General features: G+C 34.9%; 1 protein-coding gene across 1 annotated transcript in view; it reads right to left on the minus strand.

Moving 5' to 3' along the window:
* Positions 1-9,788: 9,788 nt before the first annotated feature.
* Positions 9,789-16,082, minus strand: part of LOC125229926 (chitin deacetylase 1) — a 39,581-nt gene continuing 33,287 nt past the window's right edge. The window contains exons 9-12 of the mRNA XM_048134879.1: positions 15,270-15,373; positions 14,721-14,863; positions 14,072-14,293; positions 9,789-10,430 (exon numbers count right to left, since the gene is read on the minus strand). Of these exons, the coding sequence (XP_047990836.1) occupies positions 10,349-10,430; positions 14,072-14,293; positions 14,721-14,863; positions 15,270-15,373 (551 nt within the window). The 3' untranslated portion in view covers positions 9,789-10,348. The remainder of the gene's footprint in view (positions 10,431-14,071; positions 14,294-14,720; positions 14,864-15,269; positions 15,374-16,082) is intronic.

Genomic DNA, 16,082 nt, shown 5'->3' on the forward strand with positions numbered 1-16,082 from the left:
CTCCAAAATAAATTTATAAAATCACTTGATTTCAGAACTGGTAATCACTATGTTAATTACACTAACTCTCTACAGCGTCATAAAATGCAGCCTCTCAGTAATCGGCGTGACTGAGCAGACTCTGTATTTCTTTATAAAATTTTAAATTCAAAATTAGAAATCCCTTGCTTACTTGAAAAGGTTTCTCTCAAGGTCCCTCGTGCCCGTATACGTAAATGTCGCAGAAAGGAATTATTCTCAATCCCTATTAGCAAAACATGTTATGCCCGTAATATATTTATTAGACGCGCTTGCAACTTTTTTAATAAATGTGATACACTAACAGACTTTGATATTTTTAACGGGAGTATAACCATATTAATAGAATTGAAAAGCTCCAAAATAAATTTATAAAATCACTTGATTTCAGAACTGGTAATCACTATGTTAATTACACTAACTCTCTACAGCGTCATAAAATGCAGCCTCTCAGTAATCGGCGTGACTGTGCAGACTCTGTATTTCTTTATAAAATTTTAAATTCAAAATTAGAAATCCCTTGCTTACTTGAAAAGGTTTCTCTCAAGGTCCCTCGTGCCCGTATACGTAAATGTCGCAGAAAGGAATTATTCTCAATCCCTATTAGCAAAACATGTTATGCCCGTAATATATTTATTAGACGCGCTTGCAACTTTTTTAATAAATGTGATACACTAACAGACTTTGATATTTTTAACGGGAGTATAACATCTTTGAAGAGATTCCAATGATTAGTATTACGATTTGCCATTGTTACTTAAAACCACTAGATTCCATATACTTACTTACAATTAAGTATTACATTTTATAAAACCATGTGTAACTGTCATAGTTTTCTCCGTTGTTGATTTGTAATTTTTTTAATATTAATATACATATAGGTAATATCTAAATTAGCACATCTATAATTAATTAAGGAAACTGTAGGTCTTTAGTAGGGCTCTGGATACACGTGATTCACGCCGAACCGTAGCTACGTGATCTTAACACCGGCGGTACTAAGATCACGAATTTCACGAACACGGCAAGGTACGTACCTCGTACGCACGTACGTACGTACTTGCCTTAGCGCCCGGATTCACGTGACACGCCGCGGGCCGTGACACGCCGCCGCCCGAACTAAGTTCGTGTGCAGAGTACTTATCGTACGTTTTGTAGATTTAACTCGCCCGGGAGAAAACCAAATCATGACTATTATTGAATTATCACTTAATACCTATACTTAATACTGGACGAAATTTTTTTTACATATGAATTAAACTTATATTTATGTTTTGCTTCGATTTTTATACAATACATATAACTAGCGGCCCTCCCCGGCTACGCACGGGGATTATGATAAAAATTGTTATAATAAGTTATCCGTAAAAGATAGACATATGCCATCGCGGACTTTTTTGTAGACCTATTAGAGAGACACAATTTTCCAATACATTATTTTGATATAGCTCAAACGGTTTCGGCAGCGTTTTCGATTAAAGCTCTCAGCCAGCGGGATTTTGTCCAACTCGATTAGAAAATATCGTCATATTTCAACCAATTCAAACAAAACTTTAACAAATTATATACCTGAACTTTCCTCAAGAATTACTCTATTCATAAGTGAAAACCATATGAAAACCCGTTCAGTTTTTGAGTTTATCACGAACACACAGACAGACGCGGCTCCCCGGGAGTTTATTTTATAAGAGAAGATTAAGTGATTTACGGCGTTATTCTGTTTCCGATTTTATTGAAATTAAAACTAGCAAACTGTCCGATGCCTTACACTATCTATATACCTGTATGGTAAATGTCAACCTGTGTTACGTTACGTCTTAATATTGTTTATTTTTTGACATGTGCCGTCAGAATCCTCAAATACTTGACACTAACTTAAAACTGTATGTGGTGACAGTTTAGTATAGTATGGAGTAACTATTGTCCCAGAGCTGTAAGAAGTGTAAGAACCTCTTTTTCACACATGACAGCGTCCACAAAACGTAAAATCCTGTAATAATGGTTAAAAAAATCAAGTACTTAAAATAGTATTTTATACAATCGCGATATAATACAAAGCTTTTCAGTCGAGTACCATGTTTAGGCCACGAAGCTTTGCTGAGTGGCCTAACAGTACGGTACGAGAGTGAAAAACTTAATTATATCACTATTGTATACAATACTTTTTCTACGAGTCATCATCTTCATCATCAATGGACGGAAATATCATCATTCATGCAAGTTTAAATTAATGTTAATAGCGTCGTTCACCGTTGTATCAACATCGAATTACCTAGTAACCAATTGTTTGTAACAACCGTCTCTGATTGGCCGATAACGCCACAAATAAAAAAAATGTATTTCAGATGCAGAAAAATTTGCCAGGTATCGCAAATTAGTATATAAATTGTATGATATTCTATTTTTGAAATTATTACAGTTAACTTAAAGTCAACTATAATGAGATTAAGTACATATATTATTATAGTTGAGTCGGAACTGCCATAGAGTATCCAACACTGAAAAGTTAGCACTTATAGTCTGTGGTGTCCTAATTGACAGATTACAATCGACGAGTAGAAAAATAATATTTCCCTTACTTTAAACATAATCTAAAACATGTTACATTTTTGCGGATCTTCGTTAGTAAGTATTTTACGATATTAATTTATAACGCAAGATTTTCTTATTAAACCATTTATCATTAATTTTTATTTTTAAACTAGTGCTGTGGCAGAGTGTAATTTCGATTCAAATGACATTTCAGTAAGTTGATAGAAATCGTATATTTGTTTAAGCGCCTCCTTGTCCATAGGGCCTAATCGATTCAACCAATTCGAAATTAATCGTTAGATTTGGCAAACGATACGCCTTAGCCACATCGCAACATATGTACTTCAAAACAAATGTGTCAAAAATGTGAACTTACGGATCCGGGACAATAGTTCTGATGAAATTCAGCAACACGACGCTTAGCCATATATTTCTGGTCAAGCATTATTATGTTATTCTTAAGGTTTTCACATTTATTCTTTCATTTATTATGTATGAAAATGAAAACCTACCAAGTGGCTTTAATTAATTAATATTTAAGCTTGCTCTTATGTAAGCATATAACGTAATCTTAAATGTAAACAAGACAAACAGGAGTGTAGGTGAACAAAAGAGCAAGTTTATGATGACTATTATACTCCAGGCAAAAAATATGCACACATGTGCGCGGGGCCACGGCTAAGACAAAAAAAATGACAGCTGCAGTTCTTATCAGTTTCGGTACATTAAATAATACTTTTAGATAGTATATTCCTTTATAGCACTGTATTGTTTGACGAACGAGCTCAGCTATCTTACTGTGGTGGTATTTTGCAAATAATAAGCGCAGTTCCACCACGTGGTAATAAAGACAGTAAAATTTACGAGCAGCCTTTTGTACGTGAAGCTGAGTGAAGTGAGCGATGTGTTATTTTTACATTTTAGGATTTTTTATTTAATCTGGATGGGGCAGTTTAGAATTTTAGTTTATTTCAATTAGTCACTTGTAAGATCCCAGTTGATCAACACTTGAAGGCCTTGACATTTTACTTTAGCGGTGAATTTAAAAGTTATTGTCTTGTTGTTTTGTTAATTTTTTGTATTGTTACTGTTAATGTTTGAAACTCTTAACAACGAAGAAAAGTTTGGTGTGGAGATATGCCACCAGAGTCGGAGATTCAACTTTATGTAGTCTCTGCAAGGATCGGACAAACAATGAGTTTCCGTGTCGTCATGGTACTACAGGATCTATCGCGAGGCATTTGACGTCAGTTCATTTGAAATCTGCTGTTACTGTTACGACATCAAACGAGTAAGTCAATTTTTTAAATAGGTGTTATCCATAATAAGTAAATGAAAGCAGCAAAGGTCTAAGTTTAAATACCATGAAAAAATAATTTTAAAGTTATTGCATGTAAATAGTATAACGAAGCTCACTTTATTAAGCAGTGCCTATTTATTATTTTTGAAACAATATATCAGTCATAAAACAGTGTTTACATCTTAATAAAATGATAATCCTGCGCCTTGAACCCTCTTAAAGTAGACTTTTTTTACTACCATCAATCTTATTACTATATAACGTAATTACACTAATTACCTAATTAAATAGTGGCTATAACAGTTAAGTAAGTTCGCGTAAAATGTATAACATAATTATTAACTAGGTATGTGTTAAAATTACGTTTCCGTGGATGTCATCCTATCGTCACATTCTTAATTTTTATACTAAATTGACAAATTTCTTACTCCTTGCATCAATAATTGAATGGTACCGTGGATACTTATCTTCCTATTAAATCTTATTAATCAGAGGGTAACTAGAGAGTTTTTGTCAACGAACATTGCAGACACATAATAAGCAGATTCAAGGGTATCACGGTGCACGGTTAAGCCCATATTACCACGTTAACGCATGGTATTTTTCAACCACAACCACTCAACAGATAAGCTTAACAAAGGATAAGGTATAGTCATGGTATAGTGCCATTTTAATAAACATAAAAGTAATATTTTAGTGAAAGTATAAGCATTTTTTGAATTTGTACTCGAAGCGTCGGTTGTAGCGTAGAGACAATGCTAACAGTGGTTATTTAATAATAAGTCGAATTTAGAATTATAACTGTTGAAAACCTTTAGATAGAGTAAAAAACTCAAATGACTGGAAGGAAACTTTATCTGAAACGGTTACCAAATCTAGCAGTTACCCTTACAAAAGGTTACCTACCCATATCGTTGGTATTTTTATAACCACTTCTAAATTAAGCCTATCGGAAACCCCGGATCGTTTATTTAGTTATATTTATTTATTACTTACATATTAATATTTGAAAAACCGCAGTATTGAATATAAATTTTAATTCAAAAGTAATTAAGATATAACCTCACGATACCTACATTTTTATTCATAACTTATAGAGACTGCATCCGATCTTATCTTCTCTCATGAAACGCCGCTGGCGGACCGAACGGGCGTGTCACGTGAATTCGTACGTACGTACGGACGGATCTACGAACGTACGTACCCTAATTTCACGTGATTTATTTTCACGTGACGAACGAACCAGAAATCCGTTGCCGTGTATCACGGCAACGTGCGTACGGCTACGTGTTCACGATACACGGTCACGACCGGGAGCCCTAGTCTTTAGCGTAGACAGTATCATTGTAGACATTTTTGTATATGACCGTTTGTTTCTTAAAGATTAAATAAATAAATTTATGAATTGAGTCTTGTAAACAAACTTCTGAAACTTCAGTTCATTGTTGACAACTGTGCGGTTATTACTTTTTGTAAAGCGCGTAGTTCCCTGTGTAGGCAGTATCTCCTGGGGTGGAAACCCATCACCCGTGTCATATCGATACGGGACTTGGAGGTTGTTTTAGGTTCCCACCTTAACTTTCATGAGCACATGACAATGCTTGCTGCAGACTGTTACCGCAGGCTTGGGTTTGTTGTCCGCAACGCCAAAGAATTTGACGATCCCAGGGACATAAAGCTTCTTTATACTGCCCTCGTGAGAAGTAAGCTTGAGACAGCCTCAGCCGTTTGGAATCCCCATGAAGCGCCCTACATCCTGCTGCTCGAAAAGGTCCAAAAAACATTTTTGCGTTTCTTTTATAAAAAAATGTACGGGTATTACCGATTCTTGTACCCAACAAAATTCCTTTTGGGGACGTTGGGTTTCTTCTCGTTAGAAGTTAGGCGTAATGTCGTGCTGATGTCTGATGCATGTGGTATTTTGAAGGGGGAGTCAGATTGCCTGGTTTTAGTATCCCAGCTGGTACGTCTATTTGTTCCCCCTGTGACGAAATATGCTTTTCGTGAATGTAGGCACCCCCTACTGGTGGTGCCGGCCGCTCGAACCGTGTTTTTCCGCAAGTCACCGCTAGTTCGTGCACTGCAAATAGTGAATGAGTTTTTAGACGTGGCACCTAATGTTGATATTCTTGCGAGCAGATGGGCGTTTATACGTGACGAATGCATGAGGTTTTGTGTGGGATTGGATGGTAGGCCTTCATCTGTTATTTATTAGTTATGTTTTGGTATGTAATGTTTTGATTTTGCTGTTTATTTAATATTTAATTTTGTGTTACTTCTTGTAATGTTTATTTAAAATTCACGGTGCTTTAGTTTTGTATACTGTCATACTGTGTAATTTTCTTTGTGTAAATAAATAAATAAATCTATTTAAATATTATTGATCCTAGCGAAAAAACGTACAAAACTTTTATTGTAGCAAATTTTATGTTTGTTATTCCCGTTGAAGATTGATTTAGCCGTGGACCACCGTTTTCGAGTTATTTGCAAAAAACAGCTCGTGTAATCTATTTAAAATACTGTCCTACTAAAATATTGATCCTAACCAAAAATCTTACATAACGTTTCTTGTAGCAAATATTATATAGATTATTTCTGTTTAATATTATTTCTGGTAATAATTTCTGATCCTAGCGAAAAAACGTAGACAACCTTTCTTATAGGAAATTTTATGTAGATTTTATTCTCGTGAACATTTTATTTAGCTGTGGGCCACCGTTTACGAGGCATTTACAAAAAACGGCCCATGAAATCTATTTAAAAATATTTTCCAACTAAAATATTGATCCTAGCGAAAAATCTTATAGAACCTTTCTTGTAGGAAATATTATGACGATTAATTCTGTATAACATTACTTTTTGCTGTGAGCCACCGTTTTTGAGTTATCAACAAAAAGCGGCCCATTTAAAAATACTTTCCAACTAAAATATTGATTCTAGCGAAAAATCGTATAGAACTTTTCTTGTAGGGAGTCTTATGTAGATTTTTTCTCGTCAACATTTTATTTAGCTGTAGGCCACCGTTTACGAGGTATTTACAAAAAACGGCCCATGAACTCTATTTAAATATACTTTCCAACTAAAATATTGATCCTAGCGAAAAATATTATAGAACCTTTCTTATAGCAAATATTATGAAGATTAATTCTGTGTAACATTAGTTTTGGCTGTGAGCCACCGATTTCGAGTTATTAACAAAAAACGGCCCATGAAATCTATTTAAAAATAATTTCCAACTAAAATATTGATTCTAGCGAAAAATGTTATAGAACCTTTCGTGTAGGAAATATTATGTAGATAAATTCTGTGTAACATTAGTTTTGGCTGTGAGCCACCGATTTCGAGTTATTAACAAAGAACGGCCCATGTAATCTATTTAAAAATACTTTCTAACTAAAATATTGATTCTAGCGAAAAATGTTATAGAACCTTTCTTGTGGGAAATATTATGTAGATTAATTCTGTATAACATTATTTTTGGCTGTGATCCACCGATTTCGAGTTATCAACAAAAAACTGCCCATGAAATCTATTTAAAAATACTTTCCAACTAAAATATTGATCCTAGCGAAAAATCTTATAGAACCTTTCTTGTAGGAAATATTATGTAGATTAATTCTGTCTAACATTATTTTTGGCTGTGAGCCACCGTTTTTGAGTTATCAACAAAAAACGGCCCAAATATCTATTTAAAAATACTTTCCAACTAAAAAATTGACCCTAGCGAAAAAACTTATATAACCTTTCTTATAGGAAATTTTATGTAGATATTTTCTGTTTAACATATTTTTTTGCTGTGGGCCACCGTTTACGAGGTATTGACGAAAAACGGAGCATGTAATCGATTAAAAAAAACTTTCTTACTTAATTATCCATTTATATATTGATCCTATCGAAAAAACGTACATAACCTTTCTTGTAGGAAATTTTATGTAGATATTTTCTGTTTAACATATTTTTTTGCTGCGGGCCACCGTTTACGAGTTATTTACGAAAAACTTAAAAATTGACTTTCAAGATCGAATGGCAGGGTACGGACCCCACCTCATGTCATGGCATTATTTTTCCATGGCTATTTAGACCCTCATCTTTCACTGGTAAAAATGACAGACTGCCTCAAGAACCTTTTTTGGAATATTTTTTTTACCACTTTGTACCGTTCTGGCACGGTGAAGGACCCGGCCAAATGATCTGGCATAAATACTATGCGACTTCTGAGGAACTCTATTTTCACTTTTTAATAATTCCAGGTTGCCTCAAACACCTTTTTTGGGCCTCAAAAAATTAAATCTTCAAAAATTCATAGCTCGATAAAGCCCCGCTCCCCAGCTGCCAGACTTGCAGACCTGATGTTGACTATGATCAGAGAAGCATCTGAGCACCTTTCCAGGTTGCCTCAAGGACCTACTCCAAAATCCTGCCAGCTCTCCGTCTATTGTAGGTGCAATGACCAACTTGTTCGTATTTCTCTACAGGGTGTTTCAATTCAATGAACGTAATACAAAACATGTTTATCAAACTCGTATTCCTATTGCTAAACTCGTTAATAAACATTAGTATCATTGTTTTCCTAAATCCTGATATTTTAGTCACATGGTAACCTAGGTAAGAGAAAATTGTTCGAACCTAGTTTTGTAGTATTATCTCATCTTTTTTTATCTAGACTGACATTTTTTGAATAAAATGCATTCTGACATGTTACCTGTGACAGGGGCGGCTCACTCCGCGATTTTATCGCCGCGCTACAAGTACATGCCGGCGGCCGCGAGTTCGCGGCCCATTCAGTGATGACGACCTTCGCGCGGCGCAATAGAATTTAATGTCGGCTGCTCGCGTGCGGTCCGATTGTTTATGTAGGTAAGAATTTAGAATGGCGGCATTTTGTGAACATCAAAGGAGTGAACCGTACTTGTACTATTATATATTCTGTGCCTGTGACAATAATAAACACATTGATAACTAATCTAATAAAGGCCACTTGCACCAATGAAAATAGGGGTTTAACCCGAGGGTTAACCCACCATTTTATTTGGAATTTGACAGATGATAGCTCACTAACCCTGAGTTAAGTGATTGGTGCAAGCCATGCAAGTGGGCCTAAGAAAGACACCTACACCTGACGTTAGCAAGACATACCATGACGTCACAATGAGTGACCACACTTCAAGAATTGGATTTATTTATTTCGTTAAAAATTCGCAAAATTTAACTACGTACAATTTTAAGACCCGAATTCTTGCATTATATTATTCGTCGTTAATAGAGCCGGAATCACTTATTTTGTATTACGTTCATTGAAACACCCTGTATGACTGACAATAAAGTAAAGGAAATATGCATTTATTTAAAGATAGTACGAGTATAGCGACTCCTACTGCTTCACCTGCAGTAGACAAGTAAAAGCTCGATAACTAATATAAATAATCTGTTGGGACCAGAAGTCCTAAAATGTAACTATGCCTATTTCCTGGGATTTTATTTCAAATTCTTAGCCGTAAATTTTCACATAACTTTAAAATCGGAAGTGGATATCCAATTTTGATTTCATCAAATCTTGATTCGATCAATTAGCTGTACCTAGTGTACCTACATAAAACTATGTCGCACTTGTCACCTAACTAAGGATTACAAATTTTATTCGACAACTACTTTTTGATTATACATCAACGGAGAATCAACACAAAATCTCAGTTTGGGCAAGTGAAATAAAGCTCCCTCCTTCCAACAAACTCTATTCAACAAGATTGCAAATCAGTAATAGAAATAATTTTTATCTGGATGAATTGTTTTGTTGTGGCTATTAATCTATATAAAGCCAGCGTTTTATTTTCATGAATAATAAACAGGGCGGAGATTAGAGAAAATATTTTGGTAAAGTGATTAACATAATAATTAGCATTCGAAGTATGACTGACCTCCAGGAATAAAACTGCAAAAGTATTTTATCTAAAATTTATTTCTCCTATAGGTAATTCATTCAGAAAGCACCAGTAGCACCAGTCTAGCTCAGAAAAATTTCATAACAAAATGGTTTCGTTAAAATTAACAATAACATAATTTATTTAAATGAACCGCTCGACATTTTATAAACAATATTTGAGTGAACAAAATTCAAATGGCATTAACTAAAACCCTACCGAGACTTACAAATACATCGATGTTTTATAAATTAGACCACAGTGTGAATCGAGTACGTACTTGAATTACTTACACTTTCTAACTGTAGTTCTAATATATTCCTAAAATAAAGTATAAGTAACAGTTCTATACATTTTGGCACTTGAATACAGCGTAACAGAACAACATTACACAACACCCCACGCTTAGGACATAATGATGAACGTGGGTTGATTACATTTTCGAAGTTTTCCTGGTATATCAAAAGTGTACAACTAAGCGGAACTTATTGTTACTAGCATATTCTAAATGTCAGACTATACAAAAGTTCGCTGAACATAGCGGACTTTCATACAACCTGCTGTACGACTAGTTCACACATTATTTCCTCTCGAAATTGTCGGGCAAATAATTGTCTTTGCCTGGAATGCCTGTGCCGCCGGAGTCTCCCAACCACGGGTACCTGGAAATTTAATTAATATTTTCAATGGCATTATATTCGCATTTCAAAACCGTGAGAAACTTAAAGCATAATTATTTTACTAGCCTTTGATGCTTTGAAAAAAGATATATTATGTGCAAAACAAAACTTTTTTTTTAATTGGGGATTACGACATCTTTATTTTTATTATATTGCTGATGCTTATATTCGGACAAATTCCTTTAATTAATTTATTAATCCTTCATTTGGGAAGCTACAATTGTAGCACGTGTTTGTAGCACATGTTTATCATGATATTTATAATTGTTTGCTTCACCTTACAAAACAATCCTGCATTATTTTAATCACAGCTAACCATCAGAAATAAAGCAAAAAAACTTGCTAACAATAACATCTCATTAAAAAATAATATAGTAGACAGCTAGTTTTCATTTAACGACATTATAAACTAGAATCTTTATTTAAACTCACTTTTTAAACTTATTAAGTTTAGTCTAATATTGTTTTCAGAAACGAAATAATAGCTCGTTATCAAATAAAAGTACTGACATTGCCAATTAATCATATTTTACAAGAATATGCTTTGAGTCGGTTTTATTTAATACACCTTTTGTTTATTTGGTACTTCTATGTAAATTATGGTAACGATTCACAAATAGCCCGTCTCCGATTTAGTCTCTAATTTAACCATAATTATAATTTTACTTCAATCACGTTGTAGATTACATTTAACCATACACATAATCAGATATCGATTTTTTAATGATGTTGCACAGTAAGTATTAGGTAAGGATATTATGTAAACATTGTTTAGATTCTAGGTGGATGATCAAATGAGGTTCATATTCCTGGGGGCCGATTTTTGAGTCTCACTGTCACTAAAATACCGGTTGAAAACTGAAAAGATGTAATGTTTTGAAAAGAAGTTGCCCGCCGAGTTTCTTGCCGGTCCCATAGTGGATACCCCCCACCCAACTGAGGGGGGACTGAAATCTTCTCGAGGCTGAGGCGTAGGGTTAGAGCCGGCGTAGCTTTATTTGACGTTCATATGCGCATTGTAATATGCCTACTTGAAAAAAAAAAAAAAAACGGTGAATTGCCTACTATTTTCAGTGACAATTTTCTGAATTCGAACGCCGTGAGATTCAAAAATCGGCCTCCTGTTAATAAACCTAATTAACTATTCAAGGTAGTTTCAGACATATATACATAATTATAAGATTTTAACGCAAAAATGTTGTTTTTTTTTTATTACTACTTATAAGATTGTAACGAATTCTACAGTTCATAGTCCCACTAGTAAAAGCTGCCGGGAGACCAAAGATTTACTAAATCTGCCATGTATTTCACACATTATAGTATATTTCAACATTTTCAACAAAAAATATGAATTAAAGCTGCACTGAATAATTTCACATTATCTATATTCTTATATTTTACTGTCGTGATTACTGCACTAACGTAAGTAATTAAGTAGGTATCTATCGGAAATTCGATATACAGATAATGATATTAATTTTCAGTAGCCTATGCAGTGTTGGAAAGCGGCATTTATATCAACTAAAGGAGGTCAAATAATATGTATGACAATTATCGGCGAAACCTGCAATAATCGCAATATCTCTGTTAGATCACTAAATGAAGGAAAATCAGTACTTTTAATCCTTACACATATTAATTTTTCAATTTGCACCATTAATAAAGAAACTTGTACGGGTTTTAAAATTACTTCTCTAAAACTATGGTGACATAATGATTGTGAAAGAATAAAAGTTGATTAAATTCATTAACTCTTTTAGACATAGACATAGAAAGGCTTTATTTAATATGACATTACAATGTTACAAAATTAAAATACTTAATTGGATCAAACAGGTTGATATTAAAAAGGGCCGCGACTCAGCATAATTTAACTTAAAATTTTCTTTTAACAATTATATTACTCTACCCTCATGCACGTAAAAATAATAATGTATACATGTATCCATTATAAAAAGTTCCTCAAATACTGTCAATGTTTTATGGCTGGTATTTCAATCTGTACACAATAATGTACAGATACAAAGTTATTCCTTGGAAATATTTTCCAAGCTTCCTTTTTTCTTTATTTTTCAGCCCACGCCGTTTGTTTTACACGGCACTCACGCGTTATGTTTTTATTTTATTCTTGTTCATCATATCATAAAATAGTTTAAGTAAACGAAATTACTTATAAGTATGTACGTTCATAAATATAGAACGGTTTATTCTTTAAAACAATGTTTATGAGTGGTAATTCAGAGATGAGAGCCCGAAGAAAGCTGGGTCGTACCTTCCTACATTGAGATTTTTAGTAAAATGTTTCATATTTCATATCACATAATTATTTACCAACTTAAAAATATAGCGCCATCAGTCAGTATGAAGCTGATTATAACAACTTCCCTACTCTAGTCTCAGTTAAATTTATTTGTACATTATCAAATAGCCAAGATTATGTACTTTGGTATAAAAATTACAACTAATTGAACTATTTCCTCGACCAAACTATTTACATAAATATATGATCAGAAACTATTGTGTGCGCTTTGCCAATAACATTATAAATTGTATTTCGAGAGAGAACACCTGCAACACGTTTGTGTAGTTAACGCATGTATACAATAGGTACGAGGATGTATATTTCAGGACGTATATGTTTATTAGCGTTAATTTAAACAGGGTACACATTCTCTCTTTGACAGCACCGACCGAGCCTGTACTCGACAAATGCGGTCGATAACCCTAGACGAACATCCTCAGATATTTTAATCGTAACATTTCGGGCGTTTACGTTTATTTAGTAACGTGAGTAAACCCTTTTCAAATTTTAATATATTCGTTTCACGGGAGTAGAACAGGGTTTGTTTATACTGTTTATTTACTCACCAGCAAACGAGTAGGTACGGGGTGATAATATACAGAACAAATTCTATTTTCTCTTCCTTAAAAAATGTCGAAGTAGGTAAGACAGCCAACATGAATATACTCGTATTAAATAGCTATTCAATCTTGCAATTTCGAGGTTGACCCCCACAGCGAACATTCAGTATGACGCTTCCGCCAATCATTACATGTGATGTGCTGGTAGGTAGGTATTTAAATAAAAACCCTGGGTGTAGGTAGTTATAATTCATAAATAAAACCCTATAGCTTAGCCTATAGGTAGGTCATATTTCACTCATACAAGCATAGTACACGTTCACCTACACGAGCTTAGACTGTGTGCTAGGAACGCGCCTCTTTCATATATTTGATCGCCAGTGTCCGAGGTGTGGTCATGGCCTGTGTCCCTTAGTCGCCGCGGCCCAATCCGCCCAATGGTCAATCCGCGAAAAGAGTAACATGAGTCACGATTTTATGGCATGTTCCATTTATTCGCAATGCAAGTTTAAGTGATAATCTGTCTCTAAATAAGTGTTTCTTTCCCGATATATGCATAGATCCTTTTGCAGCTGTAGTTCAAATAAACACTGAATGAAGTCGTGACACGTTACTTTTACGTATACCACCGCATACCATCACTCCGATGTCTCCACCGCTAACGATAACGGGACAAACAGATATCGCGATAGCAGCTCCGAGTACCTTAAGCCCTAACATGTATGTAGTTAGTATTCATATAATTAATGTAAAATACTCACTGGTTAGGACATTCTTTACAGGTCTCCATATAGCGCGTGTCCGTGAAGTTGAGGTCTGGGTGTTTAAAGGACAGCGCACACTTGTTGGGCAGATTGCAGGGCGCGCGCGGCAGCTCCTTGTCGCACCGCCACGCCTCATACTTGTTGTTCATCTGCTTGTTGGTCTGAGGGTCCGTGATCCAGGTCAGGGCTTGCGTCATGGTTAGGAACCATACGTCGGGTCTGGCAATGGAAATATTTCGAGTAAAAATATTGTCCAAACCCTGTTTATACCCGACATGCGCAACATATATGAGTATAAGAACACTGATCACAGCAAAAAATAGGAACACTTTTGTTTTCACATTATCCGATCCGATATCGGATGTCGGAAGAATTCAAAGGCAAAAATCATAGATGGCGGCTTGAATGTTTGGGATATCGGTCCAACATCCGATATCGGATCGTATAATGTGAAAACGCACTAAGGGAGACATTCGTTTAAACTTGGGTTTAATAATTATTAGATACCCATCGCTGACTCGATGTAAATATATAAACATGTACACATGGGGGTTCCTAGCCAACGTCACGATAGCTTACGCTTCGTTATTGTATCATAGCTTGCTTGTCTGACAAATTAAATACACAGTCTTTAGTCAATACTTACAGATTATTGGCCCATTTTAAAAACTTGTGTAAACCTCGCTCTAATGCCTTAATTTGGAACCAATTTGTATGGAAAGGCATCATGTACGGTGCTCGGTTCTGTTCGTAGTGTCTGTTAAAATCTTCTTGCAGCCATTCTAATACCTAAAAAAATCACAATGGTACTTTAATTTCAAAGTGAATAAAAAGTAACGAAACTTTGGTAACAAATCAAATTATTCTTGTCAAATATAAGACAATATGATTTGTATTCGGAGTTCCTAGGCGACTTCGTCACAAATATTGGGGGATAAAGTAGGTACTTTACAGGAGATACTGGCGTTAGCCGTGACAGCTGAAGGTATCGGTTCGAATCCGGCCTTCAGCACATGGTGGACTTAGTCCACATATATATCATTTCGCTTAGTCACTTTTTCATTAATACGTACATGTCATATTTTAGGCTTTATAAAAAGTAACAATTTTAATATAATCACTGAACATGTTCGGTCCGAAATTCTGCGAACCTAAGATAAACTACTATCCAATAGCAAAGTTCTGTTATTCTTACATCTTCAGAGTCGTGGTTGTGGAGTACGCATTGATCCAAATATGGGCAGTGCCCGCCCTCAAACGATTCTACGTAGTGGGCGTTGAACGGGATCTCCCACAGCCCTGCAAACCAAAACATAGCTTAACCTTATGACTATAACGCACATCATTCATTGGCTGGCTAGAAGACAAGTAACTTAGAAATGAACAAAATCAAAAAGGTAAATTGGCTCCGTTTGATTCACAAAGCCTGGATTCGGCCTCAAATTAAATTAAGTACCTTTTTGTTTCTAGATGATGTTACGAAAGAATTTAAAAGTATTTCTTTAGTATAAGTATATATTTAAAACGTGAACAAAGAAAGCACTTCGTTAACTTGTGAATGTTCGGAAGGGTCCTCACCCTCAGTATTGTATATAAATAAGTCGAAGAAAAATATATTAAGTACCTTCCCTATCTATAGTATAAAATAAACAAATTTTATTAGCATATTCCTACTATACTATATTTTTAAATGTACATCAATAATACCTCAAACATTTATTTCAAACTAGCTTTTGCCTGCGGCTTCGCTCGCGTTAAATTCGAAATGCTCCATACAAACTTTCGCCCCCTGTTTTAAGGAAGTGGGGGGTCAGAAAGAGTAGAAAAGTAGCCGGTCACTCTCCATCCCTTCAAGTATATCCACTTAAAAAATCACGCCAATTCGTCGCTCCGTTTTGCCGTGAAAGACAGACAAACAAACAGACACACACACTTTCCCATTTGTAATATTAGTATGGATAATATATGTTTTCATTGGACCCATCGTTGTGTTTCTCATTTCTAATTA

Source organism: Leguminivora glycinivorella, chromosome 1 (genome assembly GCF_023078275.1).
Source record: "Leguminivora glycinivorella isolate SPB_JAAS2020 chromosome 1, LegGlyc_1.1, whole genome shotgun sequence".
NCBI lineage: Eukaryota > Metazoa > Arthropoda > Insecta > Lepidoptera > Tortricidae > Leguminivora > Leguminivora glycinivorella.